At 49.6% G+C, this 17812-nt stretch overlaps 1 protein-coding gene across 1 annotated transcript in view; it reads right to left on the minus strand.

The window, feature by feature from the left end:
- Positions 1 to 17812, minus strand: part of LOC140428634 (junctional adhesion molecule C-like) — a 196793-nt gene that overhangs the window by 165341 nt on the left and 13640 nt on the right. Inside the window, exon 2 of the mRNA XM_072515303.1 lies at positions 16709 to 17011. Coding sequence (XP_072371404.1) covers positions 16709 to 17011 — 303 coding nt within the window. The remainder of the gene's footprint in view (positions 1 to 16708; positions 17012 to 17812) is intronic.

A 17812-nucleotide genomic window follows, 5' to 3' on the forward strand; every position in this document is an offset into this window, starting at 1 on the left:
CTTTGACCACAGGGCACTCTGACCACAAGGCACTCTGACCACAAGGTACTCTGACCCCAAGGCACTCTGACCACAAGGCACTCTGACCCCAAGGCACTTTGACCACAAGGTACTTTGACCACAAGGCACTCTGACCACAAGGCACTCTGACCACATGGCACTCTGACCACAAGGCACTATGTCCACAAGAGTCTTTGACCACAAGGCACTCTGACCACAAGGCACTCTGACCACAAGGTACTCTGACCCCAAGGCACTCTGACCACAAGGTACTTTGGCCACAAGATACTTTGACCACATGGCACTCTGACCACAAGGTACTTTGACCACAAGAGTCTTTGACCACAAGGTACGCTGACCACAAGGCACTCTGACCACAAGGCACTCTGACCACAATGTACTCTGACCACAAGGTACTTTGACCACAAGGCACTCTGACCACAAGGTACTTTGACCACAAGAGTCTTTGACCACAAGGTACTCTGGCCACAAGTCAATCTGACCACTAGGCACTCTGACCACAAGGCACTCTGACCACAAGAGTCTTTGACCACAAGGCACTCTGACCACAAGGCACTCTGACCAGAAATTACTCTGACCAAAATGCACTGTGACCACAAGGTACTTTGACCACAGGAGTCTTTGACCACAAGGCACTCTGACCACAAGGCACTCTGACCACAAGGTACTCTGACCACAAGGTACTCTGACCACAAGGCACTCTGACCACAAGGTACTCTGACCACAAGGTACTCTGACCACAAGGTACTTTGACCACAAGAGTCTTTGACCACAAGAGTCTATGACCACAAGGCACTCTGACCACAAGAAACTCTGGCAACAAGGTACTCTGACCACAAGGCACTCTGACCACAAGGCACTCTGACCAAAAGTTACTTTAAACACAAGAGTCTTTGACCACAAGGGTCTTTGACCACAAGGCACTCTGACCACAAGGCACTCTGACCACAAGGCACTCTGACCACAAGGCACTCTGACCACAAGGCACTTTGACCACAAGGCACTTTGACCACAAGGCACTCTGACCACATGGCACTTTGACCACAAGGCACTCTGACCACAAGGCACTTTGACCACAAGGCACGTTGACCACAAGGAACACTGACCACAAGGCACTCTGACCACAAGGCACTCTGACCACAAGGCACTTTGACCACAAGGCACTTTGACCACAAGGCACTCTGACCGCAAGGTACTCTGACCACAAAGCACTCTGACCACAAGGAACTCTGACCACAAGGCACTCTGACCACAAGGTACTCTGACCACAAGGCACTCTGACCACAAGACACTCTGACCACAAGGTACTCTGACCACAAGGCACTTTGACCACAAGGAACTCTGACCACAAGGCACTCTGACCGCAAGGTACTCTGACCACAAGGCACTCTGACCACAAGGCACTTTGACCACAAGGAACTCTGACCACAAGGCACTTTGACCACAAGGCACTCTGACCACAAGGTACTTTGGCCACAAGGTGCTTTGACCACAAGGTACTTTGACCACAAGGCACTTTGGCCACAAGGTTCTTTGACCACAAGGCACTTTGACCACAAGGTACTTTGATCACAAGGCACTTTGACCACAAGGTACTCTGTCCACAAGGCACTCTGACCACAAGGCACTTTGACCACAAGGTACTCTGTCCACAAGGCACTCGGACCTCAAGGCACTTTGACCACAAGGCACTCTGACCACAAGGCACTCTGACCACAAGGTACTTTGGCCACAAGGTACTTTGACCACAAGGCACTTTGACCACAAGGCACTTTGACCGCAAGACACTCTGACCACAAGGCACTTTGACCACAAGGCACTCTGACCACAAGGTACTCTGACCACAAGGTACTTTGGCCACAAGGCACTCTGTCCACAAGGTACTTTGACCACAAGGCACTTTGACCACAAGGTACTTTGACCACAAGGTACTTTGACCACAAGGCACTCTGACCACAAGGCACTTTGACCACAAGGCACTTTGACCACAAGTCACTCTGACCACAAGGCACTCTGACCACGAGGTACTTTGACCACAAGGCACTTTGACCACAAGGCACTCTGCCCACAAGGCACTCTGACCACAAGGTACTCTGACATCAAGGCACTCTGACCACAAGGCACTTTGACCACAAGGTACTCTGACCACAAGGTACTTTGCCCACAAGGCACTCTGACCTCAAGGCACTTTGGCCACAAGGCACTCTGACCACAAGGCACTCTGACATCAAGGCACTTTGACCACAAGGCACTCAGACCACAAGGTACTCTGACCACAAGGCACTCTGACCACAAGGTACTTTGGCCACAAGGTACTTTGAACAAGGCACTTTGACCACAAGGTACTATGACCACAAGGCACTCTGACCACATGGCACTCTGACCACAAAGCACTTTGACCACAAGGTACTTTGCCCACAAGGCACTCTGACCACAAGGTACTCTGACATCAAGGCATTCTGACCACAATGCACTTTGACCACAAGGTACTCTGACCACAAGGCACTTTGACCACAAGGTACTCTGACATCAAGGCACTTTGACCACAAGGCACTCTGACCACAAGGCACTCTGACCACAAGGTACTCTGACCACAAGGCACTCTGACCACAAGGTACTTTGGCCACAAGGTACTTTGACCACAAGGCACTTTGACCACAAGGCACTTTGACCACAAGGCACTCTCACCACAAGGTACTCTGACCACAAGGCACTCTGACCACAAGGCACACTGACCACAAGGTACTCTGACCACAAGGTACTCTGACCACAAGGTACTCTGACCACAAGGCACTTTGACCACAAGGCACTTTGACCACAAGGCACCCTGGCCACAAGGTACTTTGACCACAAGGCACTCTGACCACAAGGCACTTTGACCACAAGGCACCCTGGCCACAAGGTACTTTGACCACAAGGTACTCTGACCACAAGGTACTCTGACCACAAGGTACTCTGACCACAAGGCACTTTGACCACAAGGCACTCTGACCACAAGGTACTCTGACCACAAGGTACTCTGACCACAAGGCACTTTGACCACAAGACACTCTGACCACAAGGCACTTTCACCAAAAGGTACTCTGACCACAAGGCACTCTGACCACTCGGTACATTGACCACAAGGTACTTTGACCACAAGGCACTCTGACTACTTTGACCACAAGGCACTCTGACCACAAGGTACTTTGACCACAAGGCATTTTGACCACAAGGCACTTTGACCACAAGGCACTCTGACCACAAGGCACTCTGACCACAAAGCACTCTGACCCCAAGGTACTCTGACCACAAGGTACTCTGACCACAAGGCACTCTGACCACAAGGCACTCTGACCACAAGGTACTCTGACCACAAGGCACTTTGACCACAAGGTACTCTGACCACAAGGTACTTTGACCACAAGGTACTTTGGCCACAAGGTACTTTGGCCACAAGGTACTTTGACCACAAGGCACTTTGACCACAAGGCACTTTGACCACAAGGTACTTTGACCACAAGGCACTCTGACCACAAGGCACTCTGACATCAAGGCACTCTGACATCAAGGCACTCTGACCAGAAGGCACTTTGACCACAAGGTACCTGACCACAAGGAACTCTGACCACAAGGTACTCTGACCACAAGGTACTTTGGCCACAAGGCATTCTGACCACAAGGCACTTTGACCACAAGGTACTCTGACCACAAGGTACTTTGGCAACAAGGCACTCTGACCACAATTCACTTTGACCACAAGGTACTCTGACCACAAGGTACTCTGACCACCAGGTACTCTGACCACAAGGTACTTTGGCCACAAGGCACTTCGACCACAAGATACTTTGACCACAAGGCACTCTGACCACAAGGTACTTTGCCCACAAGGTACTTTGACCACAAGGTACTTTGGCCATAAGGCACTCTGACCACAAGGTACTCTGACCACAAGGTACTCTGACCACAAGGTACTTTGACCACAAGGCACTTTGACCACAAGATACTTTGACCACAAGGCACTCTGACCACAAGGTACTTTGACCACAAGGTACTTTGACCACAAGGTACTTTTGCCACAATTCACTTTGACCACAAGATACTTTGACCACAAGGTACTTTGACCACAAGGCACTCTGACCACAAGGCACTTTGACCACAAGGCACTCTGGCCACAAGGTACTCTGACCACAAGGCACTCTGAACACAAGGCACTCTGACCAAAAGGTACTTTGACCACAAGAGTCTTTGACCACAAGTGTCTTTGACCACAAGGCACTCTGACCACAAGGCACTCTGGCCACAAGGCACTTTGACAACAATGCAATCTGACCACAAGGCACTTTGACAACAATGCAATCTGACCACAAGGCATTTTGACCACAAGGCACTCTGACCACAAGGTACTCTGACCACAAGGCACTCTGGCCACAAGACACTCTGACCACAAGGCACTTTGACCACAAGGCACTTTGACCACAAGGCATTCTGACCACAAGGCACTTTGATCACAAGGCACTCTGACCACAAGGCACTTTGACCACAAGGCACTTTGACCACAAGGAACACTGACCACAAGGCACTCTGACCACAAGGCACTCTGACCACAAGGCACTTTGACCACAAGGCACTTTGACCACAAGGCACTTTGACAACAATGCAATCTGACCACAAGGCACTTTGACCACAAGGCACTCTGACCACAAGGTACTCTGACCACAAGGCACTCTGGCCACAAGACACTCTGACCACAAGGCACTTTGACCACAAGGCACTTTGACCACAAGGCACTTTGACCACAAGGTTCTCTGACCACAAGGTACTCTGACCACAAGGCACTCTGGCCACAAGACACTCTGACCACAAGGCACTTTGACCACAAGGCACTTTGACCACAAGGCACTCTGACCACAAGGCACTCTGACCGCAAGGTACTCTGACCACAAAGCACTCTGACCACAAGGCACTCTGACCACAGGGCACACTGACCACAAGGCACTCTGACCACAAGGCACTTTGACCACAAGGAACTCTGACCACAAGGCACTCTGACCGCAAGGTACTCTGACCACAAGGCACTTTGACCACAAGGTACTCTGACCACAAGGTACTCTGACCACAAGGCACTCTGACCACAAGGCACTCTGACCACAAGGTACTCTGACCACAAGGCACTTTGACCACAAGGTACTCTGACCACAAGGTACTCTGACCACAAGTCACTCTGACCACAAGGCACTCTGACCACAAGGCACTCTGACCACAAGGTACTTTGGCCACAAGGTGCTTTGACCACAAGGTACTTTGACCACAAGGCACTTTGGCCACAAGGTTCTTTGACCACAAGGCACTTTGACCACAAGGTACTTTGACCACAAGGTACTTTGGCCACAAGGTACTTTGACCACAAGGCACTTTGACCACAAGGCACTTTGACCACAAGGTACTCTGACCCCAAGGTACTCTGACCACAAGGCACTCTGACCTCAAGGCACTCTGACCACAAGGTACTCTGACCACAAGGTACTTTGGCCACAAGGCACTCTGTCCACAAGGTACTTTGACCACAGGGCACTCTGACCACAAGGCACTCTGACCACAAGGTACTCTGACCCCAAGGCACTCTGACCACAAGGCACTCTGACCCCAAGGCACTTTGACCACAAGGTACTTTGACCACAAGGCACTCTGACCACATGGCACTCTGACCACAAGGCACTATGTCCACAAGAGTCTTTGACCACAAGGCACTCTGACCACAAGGCACTCTGACCACAAGGTACTCTGACCCCAAGGCACTCTGACCCCAAGGCACTTTGACCACAAGGTACTTTGACCACAAGGCACTTTGACCACAAGGCACTCTGACCACAAGGTACTTTGGCCACAAGATACTTTGACCACATGGCACTCTGACCACAAGGTACTTTGACCACAAGAGTCTTTGACCACAAGGTACACTGACCACAAGGCACTCTGACCACAAGGCACTCTGACCACAATGTACTCTGACCACAAGGTACTTTGACCACAAGGCACTCTGACCACAAGGTACTTTGACCACAAGAGTCTTTGACCACAAGGTACTCTGGCCACAAGTCAATCTGACCACAAGGCACTCTGACCACAAGGCACTCTGACCACAAGAGTCTTTGACCACAAGGCACTCTGACCACAAGGCACTCTGACCAGAAATTACTCTGACCAAAAGGCACTGTGACCACAAGGTACTTTGACCACAGGAGTCTTTGACCACAAGGCACTCTGACCACAAGGCACTCTGACCACAAGGTACTCTGACCACAAGGCACTCTGACCACAAGGTACTCTGACCACAAGGTACTCTGACCACAAGGTACTTTGACCACAAGAGTCTTTGACCACAAGTGTCTTTGACCACAAGGCACTCTGACCACAAGAAACTCTGGCAACAAGGTACTCTGACCACAAGGCACTCTGACCACAAGGCACTCTGACCAAAAGTTACTTTAAACACAAGAGTCTTTGACCACAAGGGTCTTTGACCACAAGGCACTCTGACCACAAGGCACTTTGACCACAAGGCACTTTGACCACAAGGCACTCTGACCACATGGCACTTTGACCACAAGGCACTCTGACCACAAGGCACTTTGACCACAAGGCACTTTGACCACAAGGAACACTGACCACAAGGCACTCTGACCACAAGGCACTCTGACCACAAGGCACTTTGACCACAAGGCACTTTGACCACAAGGCACTCTGACCGCAAGGTACTCTGACCACAAAGCACTCTGACCACAAGGAACTCTGACCACAAGGCACTCTGACCACAAGGCACTTTGACCACAAGGCACTCTGTCCGCAAGGCACTCTGACCACAAGGTACTCTGACCACAAGGCACTTTGACCACAAGGAACTCTGACCACAAGGCACTCTGACCGCAAAGTACTCTGACCACAAGGCACTCTGACCACAAGACACTCTGACCACAAGGTACTCTGACCACAAGGCACTTTGACCACAAGGAACTCTGACCACAAGGCACTCTGACCGCAAGGTACTCTGACCACAAGGCACTCTGACCACAAGGCACTTTGACCACAAGGCACTCTGACCACAAGGTACTTTGGCCACAAGGTGCTTTGACCACAAGGTACTTTGACCACAAGGCACTTTGGCCACAAGGTTCTTTGACCACAAGGCACTTTGACCACAAGGCACTCTGACCACAAGGTACTCTGACCACAAGGTACTTTGGCCACAAGGCACTCTGTCCACAAGGTACTTTGACCACAAGGCACTTTGACCACAAGGTACTTTGACCACAAGGTACTTTGACCACAAGGCACTCTGACCACATGGCACTCTGACCACAAGGCACTTTGACCACAAGGCACTTTGACCACAAGTCACTCTGACCACAAGGCACTCTGACCACAAGGTACTTTGACCACAAGGCACTTTGACCACAAGGCACTCTGCCCACAAGGCACTCTGACCACAAGGTACTCTGACATCAAGGCACTCTGACCACAAGGCACTTTGACCACAAGGTACTCTGACCACAAGGTACTTTGGCCACAAGGCACTCTGACCACAAGGCACTTTGGCCACAAGGCACTCTGACCACAAGGCACTCTGACATCAAGGCACTTTGACCACAAGGCACTCAGACCACAAGGTACTCTGACCACAAGGCACTCTGACCACAAGGTACTTTGGCCACAAGGTACTTTGAACAAGGCACTTTGACCACAAGGTACTATGACCACAAGGCACTCTGACCACATGGCACTCTGACCACAAAGCACTTTGACCACAAGGTACTTTGCCCACAAGGCACTCTGACCACAAGGTACTCTGACATCAAGGCATTCTGACCACAAGGCACTTTGACCACAAGGTACTCTGACCACAAGGCACTTTGACCACAAGGTACTCTGACATCAAGGCACTTTGACCACAAGGCACTCTGACCACAAGGCACTCTGACCACAAGGTACTCTGACCACAAGGCACTCTGACCACAAGGTACTTTGGCCACAAGGTACTTTGACCACAAGGCACTTTGACCACAAGGCACTTTGACCACAAGGCACTCTCACCACAAGGTACTCTGACCACAAGGCACTCTGACCACAAGGCACACTGACCACAAGGTACTCTGACCACAAGGTACTCTGACCACAAGGTACTCTGACCACAAGGCACTTTGACCACAAGGCACTTTGACCACAAGGCACTCTGACCACAAGGCACTCTGACCACAAGGTACTCTGACCACAAGGCACTCTGACCACAAGGCACTTTGACCACAAGGCACCCTGGCCACAAGGTACTTTGACCACAAGGTACTCTGACCACAAGGTACTCTGACCACAAGGTACTCTGACCACAAGGCACTTTGACCACAAGGTACTTTGACCACAAGGCACTTTGACCACAAGGCACTTTGACCACAAGGTACTTTGACCACAAGGCACTCTGACCACAAGGCACTCTGACCACAAGGCACTCTGACATCAAGGCACTCTGACATCAAGGCACTCTGACCAGAAGGCACTTTGACCACAAGGTACCTGACCACAAGGCACTCTGACCACAAGGTACTCTGACCACAAGGTACTTTGGCCACAAGGCATTCTGACCACAAGGCACTTTGACCACAAGGTACTCTGACCACAAGGTACTTTGGCAACAAGGCACTCTGACCACAATTCACTTTGACCACAAGGTACTCTGACCACAAGGTACTCTGACCACAAGGTACTCTGACCACAAGGTACTTTGGCCACAAGGCACTTTGACCACAAGATACTTTGACCACAAGGCACTCTGACCACAAGGTACTTTGCCCACAAGGTACTTTGACCACAAGGTACTTTGGCCATAAGGCACTCTGACCACAAGGTACTCTGACCACAAGGTACTCTGACCACAAGGTACTTTGACCACAAGGCACTTTGACCACAAGATACTTTGACCACAAGGCACTCTGACCACAAGGTACTTTGACCACAAGGTACTTTGACCACAAGGTACTTTTGCCACAATGCACTTTGACCACAAGATACTTTGACCACAAGGTACTTTGACCACAAGGCACTCTGACCACAAGGCACTCTGACCACAAGGCACTTTGACCACAAGGCACTTTGACCACAAGGTACTTTGACCACAAGGCACTTTGACCACAAGGTACTTTGACCACAAGGCACTTTGACCACAAGGCACTTTGACCACAAGGCACTCTGACCACAAAGCACTTTGGACGCATGAGGAGAGAATGAATTGGTTAGGATTGTATTCGCTGGAGTTCAGATGAATTGGGGTCGACGATTTGGGACTGAGATGAGGAGACATTTCTTCACCCAGAGAGTGGTCGGCCTGTGGAATTCACTCCCACAGGAAGTAGTTGAGGCCGAAACATTGTATTGTTTCAAGAAGCAGTTAGATATTGTACTGAGGGTGAAGGGGATCACAGGATCCGGGGGGGAAAGCGAGATTAGGCTATTGAATTGGTACCAATGATATATTCTGATCAGCCATGATCAGAATGAATGGGCTCGAAGGGCCGAATGGCCTCCTCCTGCTCCTGTTTCTGTGGTGGGGGCAGGCTGCGGCACGGCGATGAGGTTTACCGACATGCACTCATCGGGCTGAGCCAGGTTGAAAGCCCTGGCTCAAGGTGGGGAAGTCCCTCGACCTGGCGAAGCGTTCTTGGCTGGTTTGGGGTTCCTGGTCCCTGCGGTTTCTCCGACCACAGGTGCAGCACCTCTGTGCGCCCCCGTCCAGGGGTTCAGGGGAGGAGTCTCACCTGGCTGTAGCTGCCCTTGGCCAATGGGCCTGGTCCTGACGTTGCTCGGGCAAGGACTGCGGCCCAGAGGTGCTGTTCTTAGAGGGCGCCACTCACCTGATGGGGGTGTATTTATTTACCTCCATCTCGGACACACCCTGGACCTCCTGGACTCCCATTCCGCGCTCTCCCATGACAGGGAAATCTCTGTGGCCCTTTTCATGCTAAATAAATTAAACACATTTAATAAAATAGAGATGGAGTGTCAAGTGATGTGTTGTTCCTGCATGATGTGGGAACTGGTGGACGCCATCGTGGTTCCCAGTGAGCACGTCTGTAGTGAGTGTTGGTTTCTTGAGGAACTTCAACTCTGAGTTGATGAGCTGGATTCTGAGCTTCTGACGCGGCAACACTTCAGGGAAGGGGTGGGATACCGACCGCATCAGGCATGGATGACTCGCGGGAATACCGTAGTACCGTGTGCCTGAGGTTACTCTGAGAAAGGAGAGGAAGTCTGGTAGGCAGGTTAGAAAGGTGGTAGTAGTGGGCGACTCAATATTTCGAGGGATAGACAGTCCAGTTTGCAGCCGAGATCGTGAGTCCCGTTTGGTCAGTTGCCTCCCGGGTGACAGGGTTTGGGACCTAATGGATCGGCTGAACAAACCTCTGGAAAGGGAGGGTGAACAACCAGAGGCTGTGGTTCATGTGGGAACCAACAACATGGGGAGGGACAGTTTTGAGGTTTTGCAGGCCCAGTTTCAGGAGTTGGGGAGTAGGTTGGAACGCGAGGCCACCAGGGTGGTAATCTCAGAAATACTACCTGCGCTCCGAGCTCCACCATTTAGACAAAGGCAGATCAGGGAGGTAAATGCGTGGCTTGAGGGATGGTGTTGAAGGGAGGGGTTTAGATTTTGGGTGACTGGGATCAGGGTTTGGGACGGGAGAAAGCTGTTTAGACGAGATGGGCTTCATCTGACCCGAAATGGAACCAATCCCCTGGCGGAGAGGGTAAATAGTGCAGTGGGGGTGGATTTAAACTTGTAAATCAGTGGGGGGGGGGGGGTTAACTAATGGGCCCAGTTCTAGAAGTAGCAGTGAGGGCAAAAGAGAGATGGGGAATAGAGAAAAGGAAATGAGAGAGGGTTGGAGTGTTGACAGTGAACAAAGAAATAGTCGTCTCCCAAAGGGCAAGAAAGAGGTAAGGGCGGGGTTACATTGTGTGTAAATACACGGAGTCTAGTGAACAGCACTGGGCTACTGGAAGCAGATATTGTTCTGGGGGATCTGACAGAGTCGCATTGACAGAAAAATGGCTCAGACCAGAACAGGACTGGATACTGAACATCCCGGTTATGTGGTTTTTAGTCGGAACAGGGTGGGTAAAAAGGGGGGAAGTGGTGAAATCTTGGTCAAAGGTAGTATCAGTGCTCTTGGACGAGATGCGGTTCCTGAATTAGAATCGATATGGTTATTGGTGCGAACCAGGAAGGGAGCAGAGAGCGTGTTGGGTATTTACTACAGACCAACAAATAGTGGGGAGGAAGTGGAAGAGAGAATTTGTAGGCAGATTATGGGAACCTGCAGGACAAGTAGGGTTGTGATAGTTGGGGATTACCCTAAGGTAGGCTGGGAAATGGGTAGAGTGTCGGGCATGGAAGGGGAGCAATTCCTGCCGTGTGTGCCGGAGAACTTTCTGGAACCGTACATTTCCAGTCCTACCAGGAAGCAAGCTGTGCTGGAACTGGTCCCAGGGAATGAGGCAGGGCAGGTGGAGAATGTCAGACTGGGGGAGCAATTGGGAAATAGCAATCATAATATAATACGATTCAATATTAAGTTGGAAAAGGATAAAAATCAGTCACGGATTAAGATCCCAGACTGGAAAAGGCGGATTTTAGGGTCCAAAAGTTGAAGTGGAGCAGGTCGATTGGAAATGCATTTTGGTGGATAGAACATTGAATGAAAATTGGGAGACTTTAGAGGAGAGATGAATAGGGTGCAAGCTAGGTACGTACCCATGAGAAATAAATACAGGGTGTCCAAAGATCGAGTACCCTGGATGACTAAGGACATTTTTTAAAAATTTAGAGTACCCAATTCTTTTTTTTTGCTAATTATGAGAACATTTTCCTACCCTGCTTATCTTCTTGGATTGTGGGGGTGAGACCCACACAGACACGGGGAGAATGTGCAAACTCCACACGGACAGTGACCTGGGGCCGGGATCGAACCTGGGACCTCGGTGCTATAAGGCAACAGTGCTAACCACTGCTCCAGTGTACCGCCCTCGTGATTAAAGATATTGATGATAAAATACGGAAGAAAAAAGAGGCATATAATGCCAGAATAATAATAGCAACAGAAATCAGGAAGAGTATCTCAAATACAGGAGCGAGGCTCAGGCTGGAATAAGGAAGGCGAAGATGAAGCAGAGGAAAGGGTTGCAGGTTGTGCTGAAACAGAGAGCAAAATGTTCTTCAAACATATTAATGGTAAAAGATTAGTGCAGGATCGAGTGGGGCCTATCGGGACAAGCAGGGTAAACTGCTCACTGAAGCAGAGGGTATGGCAGAGGTACTAAATTAGTACTTAAAAAGTAAACAAAAAAGAAAACAAAAGAGAAAGAAGATAGAAGGTGTAGAGGGGTCGTGAGGAAGAACTTTTTTACGCCGAGGGGAGAGGGAGACTGGAATTCGCTGCCCGAGTTGGGGGTGGAGTCAGAGACCCCAAACGCTGTTTGAACGTACCTGGACCTGAAGGCCCACTAATGATATGGTCATGTATTTCAATGTAGTTCTCGTCATTACATGTCAGGGTTCCCGTTACATCACAAGCAGGAGGCGGGGACAACCGAGTGGGGGAAATCCCGTCAGTGGAAAAGACATTTGGGGATCTCCGCCGACTCCCCATCTCCTCCGCCAATCCCGCCCCCCAGAAACAGGGGGGGGAATGTCTACCCCTGACCGTCACACTCACACACTCACACTCACAAACCTCACACTCACTCGCACTCATTCTCTCTCACACTCACTCTCACAAACAGTAACACTCACACTCACTCTCTCTCACACTCACACACTCACACTCACAAACCTCACACTCACTCGCACTCACTCTCTCTCACACTCACTCTCTCACACTCATTGTCACACGCACACTCTCTCTCACTCATTCTCTCTCACACTCTCACACACAACCGAGTGGGGGAAATCCCGTCAGTGGAAAATACATTTTGGGATCTCCTCCTCCGCCAATCCCGCCCGCCCAAAACAGGGGGGAAAGTCTACCCCTGACGCTCACACTCACACACTCACGCTCACAAACCTCACACTCACTCATTCTCTAACACTCACTCTCACAAACAATAACACACATTCTCTTGCACTCATTTTCTCTCACACTCACTCTCTCACACACAGTAACATTCTCTCGCACTCATTCTCTCTCACACTCACTCTCTCACAGTCACTCACATTCTTTTTCACTCATTCTCTCACAAACAGTCACACTCACACTTACTCTCACTCACTCACTCTCACACTCACTCTCTCACAAACAGTCACACTCACTCTCTCTCTTTCATTCTCTCTCACACTCACTCTCTCACAGTCACACTCACACTCTCTCACAGTCACTCTCACATTCTTTTTCACTCATTCTCTCTCACACTCACTCTCTCAAAAACACTCACACTCTCTCACACCTACACTCTCTCTCATTTATTCTCTCTCACACTCACTCTCTCACAATCACACTCATTGTCTCCCACACTCACTCTCTCACGGGCACACACACACTCTCTCTCACTCAGTCTCTCTCACACTCACTCTCACACACAATAACATTCTCTCGCACTCATTCTCTCTCACACTCACACTCTCACACACAGTAACATTCTCTCGCACTCATTCTCTCTCACACTCACTCTCTCAGTCACTCACATTCTTTTTCACTCATTCTCTCACAAACAGTCACACTCACACACACTCTCACTCACTCACTCTCACACTCACTCTCTCACAAACAGTCACACTCACTCTCTCTCTTTCATTCTCTCTCACACTCACTCTCTCACAGTCACACTCACACTCTCTCACAGTCACTCTCACATTCTTTTTCACTCATTCTCTCTCACACTCACTCTCTCAAAAACAGTCACACTCTCTCACACCTACACTCTCTCTCATTTATTCTCTCTCACACTCACTCTCTCACAATCACACTCATTGTCTCCCACACTCACTCTCTCACGGGCACACACACACTCTCTCTCACTCAGTCTCTCTCACACTCACTCTCACACACAATAACATTCTCTCGCACTCATTCTCTCTCACACTCACACTCTCACACACAGTAACATTCTCTCGCACTCATTCTCTCTCACACTCACTCTCTCAGACACAGTAACATTCTCTCGCACTCATGCTCTCTCACTCACTCTCTCACAGCCACACTCTCTTTCACTCATTCTCTCTCACTCACGCGCAGACAGTCACACTCACACTCTCTCACAGTCACTCACATTCTTTTTCACTCATTCTCTCACACTCACTCTCTCACAAACAGTCACACTCACACTCACTCTCTCTCACACTCACTCTCTCACAAACAGTCACACTCACTCTCTCTCACTCGTTCTCTCTCACAGTCACTCTCACAGAGAGTCACACTTTCTCTCACTCGTTCTCTCCCACACTCACTCTCACAGAGTCACACTCACTCTCTCACTCATTCTCTCTCACACTCACTCTCTCAATGTCACACTCACACTCTCTCTTTCATTCTCTCTCACTCACTCTCTCACAGTCATACTCACACTCTCTCACAGTCACTCTCACATTCTTTTTCACTCATTCTCTCTCACACTCACTCTCTCAAAAACAGTCACACTCTCTCACACCTACACTCTCTCTCATTTATTCTCTCTCACACTCACTCTCTCACAATCACACTCATTGTCTCCCACACTCACTCTCTCACGGGCACACACACACTCTCTCTCACTCATTCTCTCTCACACTCACTCTCTCACTATCACACTCACACTCTCTCTCACTCAGTCTCTCTCACACTCACTCTCACACACAGTAACATTCTCTCGCACTCATTCTCTCTCACACTCACACTCTCACACACAGTAACATTCTCTCGCACTCATTCTCTCTCACACTCACTCTCTCACAGCCACTCTCTTTCACTCATTCTCTCACTCACGCGCAGACAGTCACACTCACACTCTCTCACAGTCACTCACATTCTTTTTCACTCATTCTCTCACACTCACTCTCTCACAAACAGTCACACTCACACTCACTCACTCACTCTCTCTCACACTCACTCTCTCACAAACAGTCACACTCACTCTCTCACTCGTTCTCTCTCACAGTCACTCTCACAGAGAGTCACACTTTCTCTCACTCGTTCTCTCCCACACTCACTCTCACAGAGTCACACTCACTCTCTCACTCATTCTCTCTCACACTCACTCTCTCAATGTCACACTCACACTCTCTCTTTCATTCTCTCTCACTCACTCTCTCACAGTCACACTCACACTCTCTCACAGTCACTCTCACATTCTTTTTCACTCATTCTCTCTCACACTCACTCTCTCAAAAACAGTCACACTCTCTCACACCTACACTCTCTCTCATTTATTCTCTCTCACACTCACTCTCTCACAATCACACTCATTGTCTCCCACACTCACTCTCTCACGGGCACACACACACTCTCTCTCACTCATTCTCTCTCACACTCACTCTCTCACTATCACACTCACACTCTCTCTCACTCAGTCTCTCTCACACTCACTCTCACACACAGTAACATTCTCTCGCACTCATTCTCTCTCACACTCACACTCTCACACACAGTAACATTCTCTCGCACTCATTCTCTCTCACACTCACTCTCTCACAGCCACTCTCTTTCACTCATTCTCTCACTCACGCGCAGACAGTCACACTCACACTCTCTCACAGTCACTCACATTCTTTTTCACTCATTCTCTCACACTCACTCTCTCACAAACAGTCACACTCACACTCACTCACTCACTCTCTCTCACACTCACTCTCTCACAAACAGTCACACTCACTCTCTCACTCGTTCTCTCTCACAATCACTCTCACAGAGAGTCACACTTTCTCTCACTCGTTCTCTCTCACACTCACTCTCACAGAGTCACACTCACTCTCTCGCACTCATTCTCTCTCACACTCACTCTCTCACAGCCACACTCTCACTCATTCTCTCTCACTCACACGCAGACAGTCACAATCACACTCTCTCACAGTCACTCACATTCTTTTTCACTCATTCTCTCACTCACTCTCTCACAGTCACACTCACACTCACTCTCACTCACTCTCTCTCACACTCACTCTCTCACAAACAGTCACACTCACTCTCTCTCACTCACTCTCTCTCACACTCACTCTCACAGAGAGTCACACTTACTCTCTCACACTCACTCTCAGAGTCACACTCACTCTCTCTCACTCATTCTCTCTCACACTCACTCTCTCAATGTCACACTCACACTCTCTCACTCATTTGCTAACACTCACTCTCTCAATGTCACACTCACACTCTCTCTCTCATTCTCTCTCACACTCACTCTCTCTGTCACATTCACACTCTCGCTCACTCATTCTCTCTCACACTCACTCTCTCACAGTCACACCTACACTCTCTCACTTATTCTCTCTCACACTCACTCTCTCACAATCACACTCATTGACTCCCACACTCACTCTCTCACAATCACACTCACACTCTCTCTCACTCAGTCTCTCTCACTCACTTTCACGGGCACACACACACTCTCTCTCACTCATTCTCTCTCACACTCACTCTCTCACGGTCACTCACACTCTCATAATTGAATCTCAGCGTGTCATTGAGAAAAGTATATTTACCTCGTACATCTATCTGAATTGTATTTCCACGGATGGTTTGAGATTTTGTTGTAATTTCACAATTGTAGTTTCCAGCATCATTTTTCTGCACATTCCGGATGGTGAGAATGTAACTGTTGTATTTGGGATCTGTGGAAGATTGAAATTTCTCACTGATGCCCAGGTCCTGGTTGTACTTTTTCCACTGGACATTAGTGTTGTCCACGCTGCCATTCACCAATGCACATTGCAATTGCACCGAGCCCCCCTGAGGGACAATGATCGTTTTTGGACTCAGGATGATCACTGGATTCTCCGCAATTCCTGAAACATTAAAAATTCAAATCAATCTTGGGAATAACTGATGATCCGACAGCAGCCTGAGTGTGGGCAGCGGGATGGGGGTGGTGATGTTTTCTATGTGTGTAGAGTTTGTGAGGGTGACGGTCAGTCGCTGTGATGTCTCCTGCCTCACTGCACGTAAACCATGTGAGGATGCTGAGAGAGCGATATCAGTGTGGGCACCCAGACCCTTACCCCTGCTCCGAATTTATATATTAGTCTGTTTACACAATGGCTCGTTCAGTATTGGGCAGCAGAACAGGCAATTGTCCCATTGGCTGCTTTAATCAGGAAAACTGGGAATAAAAATGCTGGAATCTGTGATGCGACCATCAATTCACACGAAACAGGAGTAGAAGTAAACTGTGGCTTTAATCAACTAGAACAGTGCCTGCCTGCGACTGATCTGTTAGTGGGAGCTGCCTACAGGGCGACTGCTCTTTATACCTCCCCTCAAGGGGTGGAGCCAGGGGCGGAGCCCGCACAGGCCCCAACATGCTACATCATAGGTAATACCTTACAATGGTCCATAGGTGGAGCCCACATGGGCAACAGCATAATACAGATATGTACATGGTGAATTGTTACAGCAATACAGTCACCACATTCACCCCCTGTTAAAAAAATGAAGTCCGGCGGGGGTGAAGGGTTCATAAGTTCAGCCTGTCCGGCGCACGGATTGTGCGCTGTGATCGCCGAAGCTCTGGTATCGCAGCTGGCCCGGGCGTCGAACTCATCCGTGTGGGCATGGGTAGTGAAGTCGCCGGTGCGGGCACAGACGTG

Source organism: Scyliorhinus torazame, chromosome 1, assembly GCF_047496885.1.
Source record: "Scyliorhinus torazame isolate Kashiwa2021f chromosome 1, sScyTor2.1, whole genome shotgun sequence".
In the NCBI taxonomy this organism is placed as follows: domain Eukaryota; kingdom Metazoa; phylum Chordata; class Chondrichthyes; order Carcharhiniformes; family Scyliorhinidae; genus Scyliorhinus; species Scyliorhinus torazame.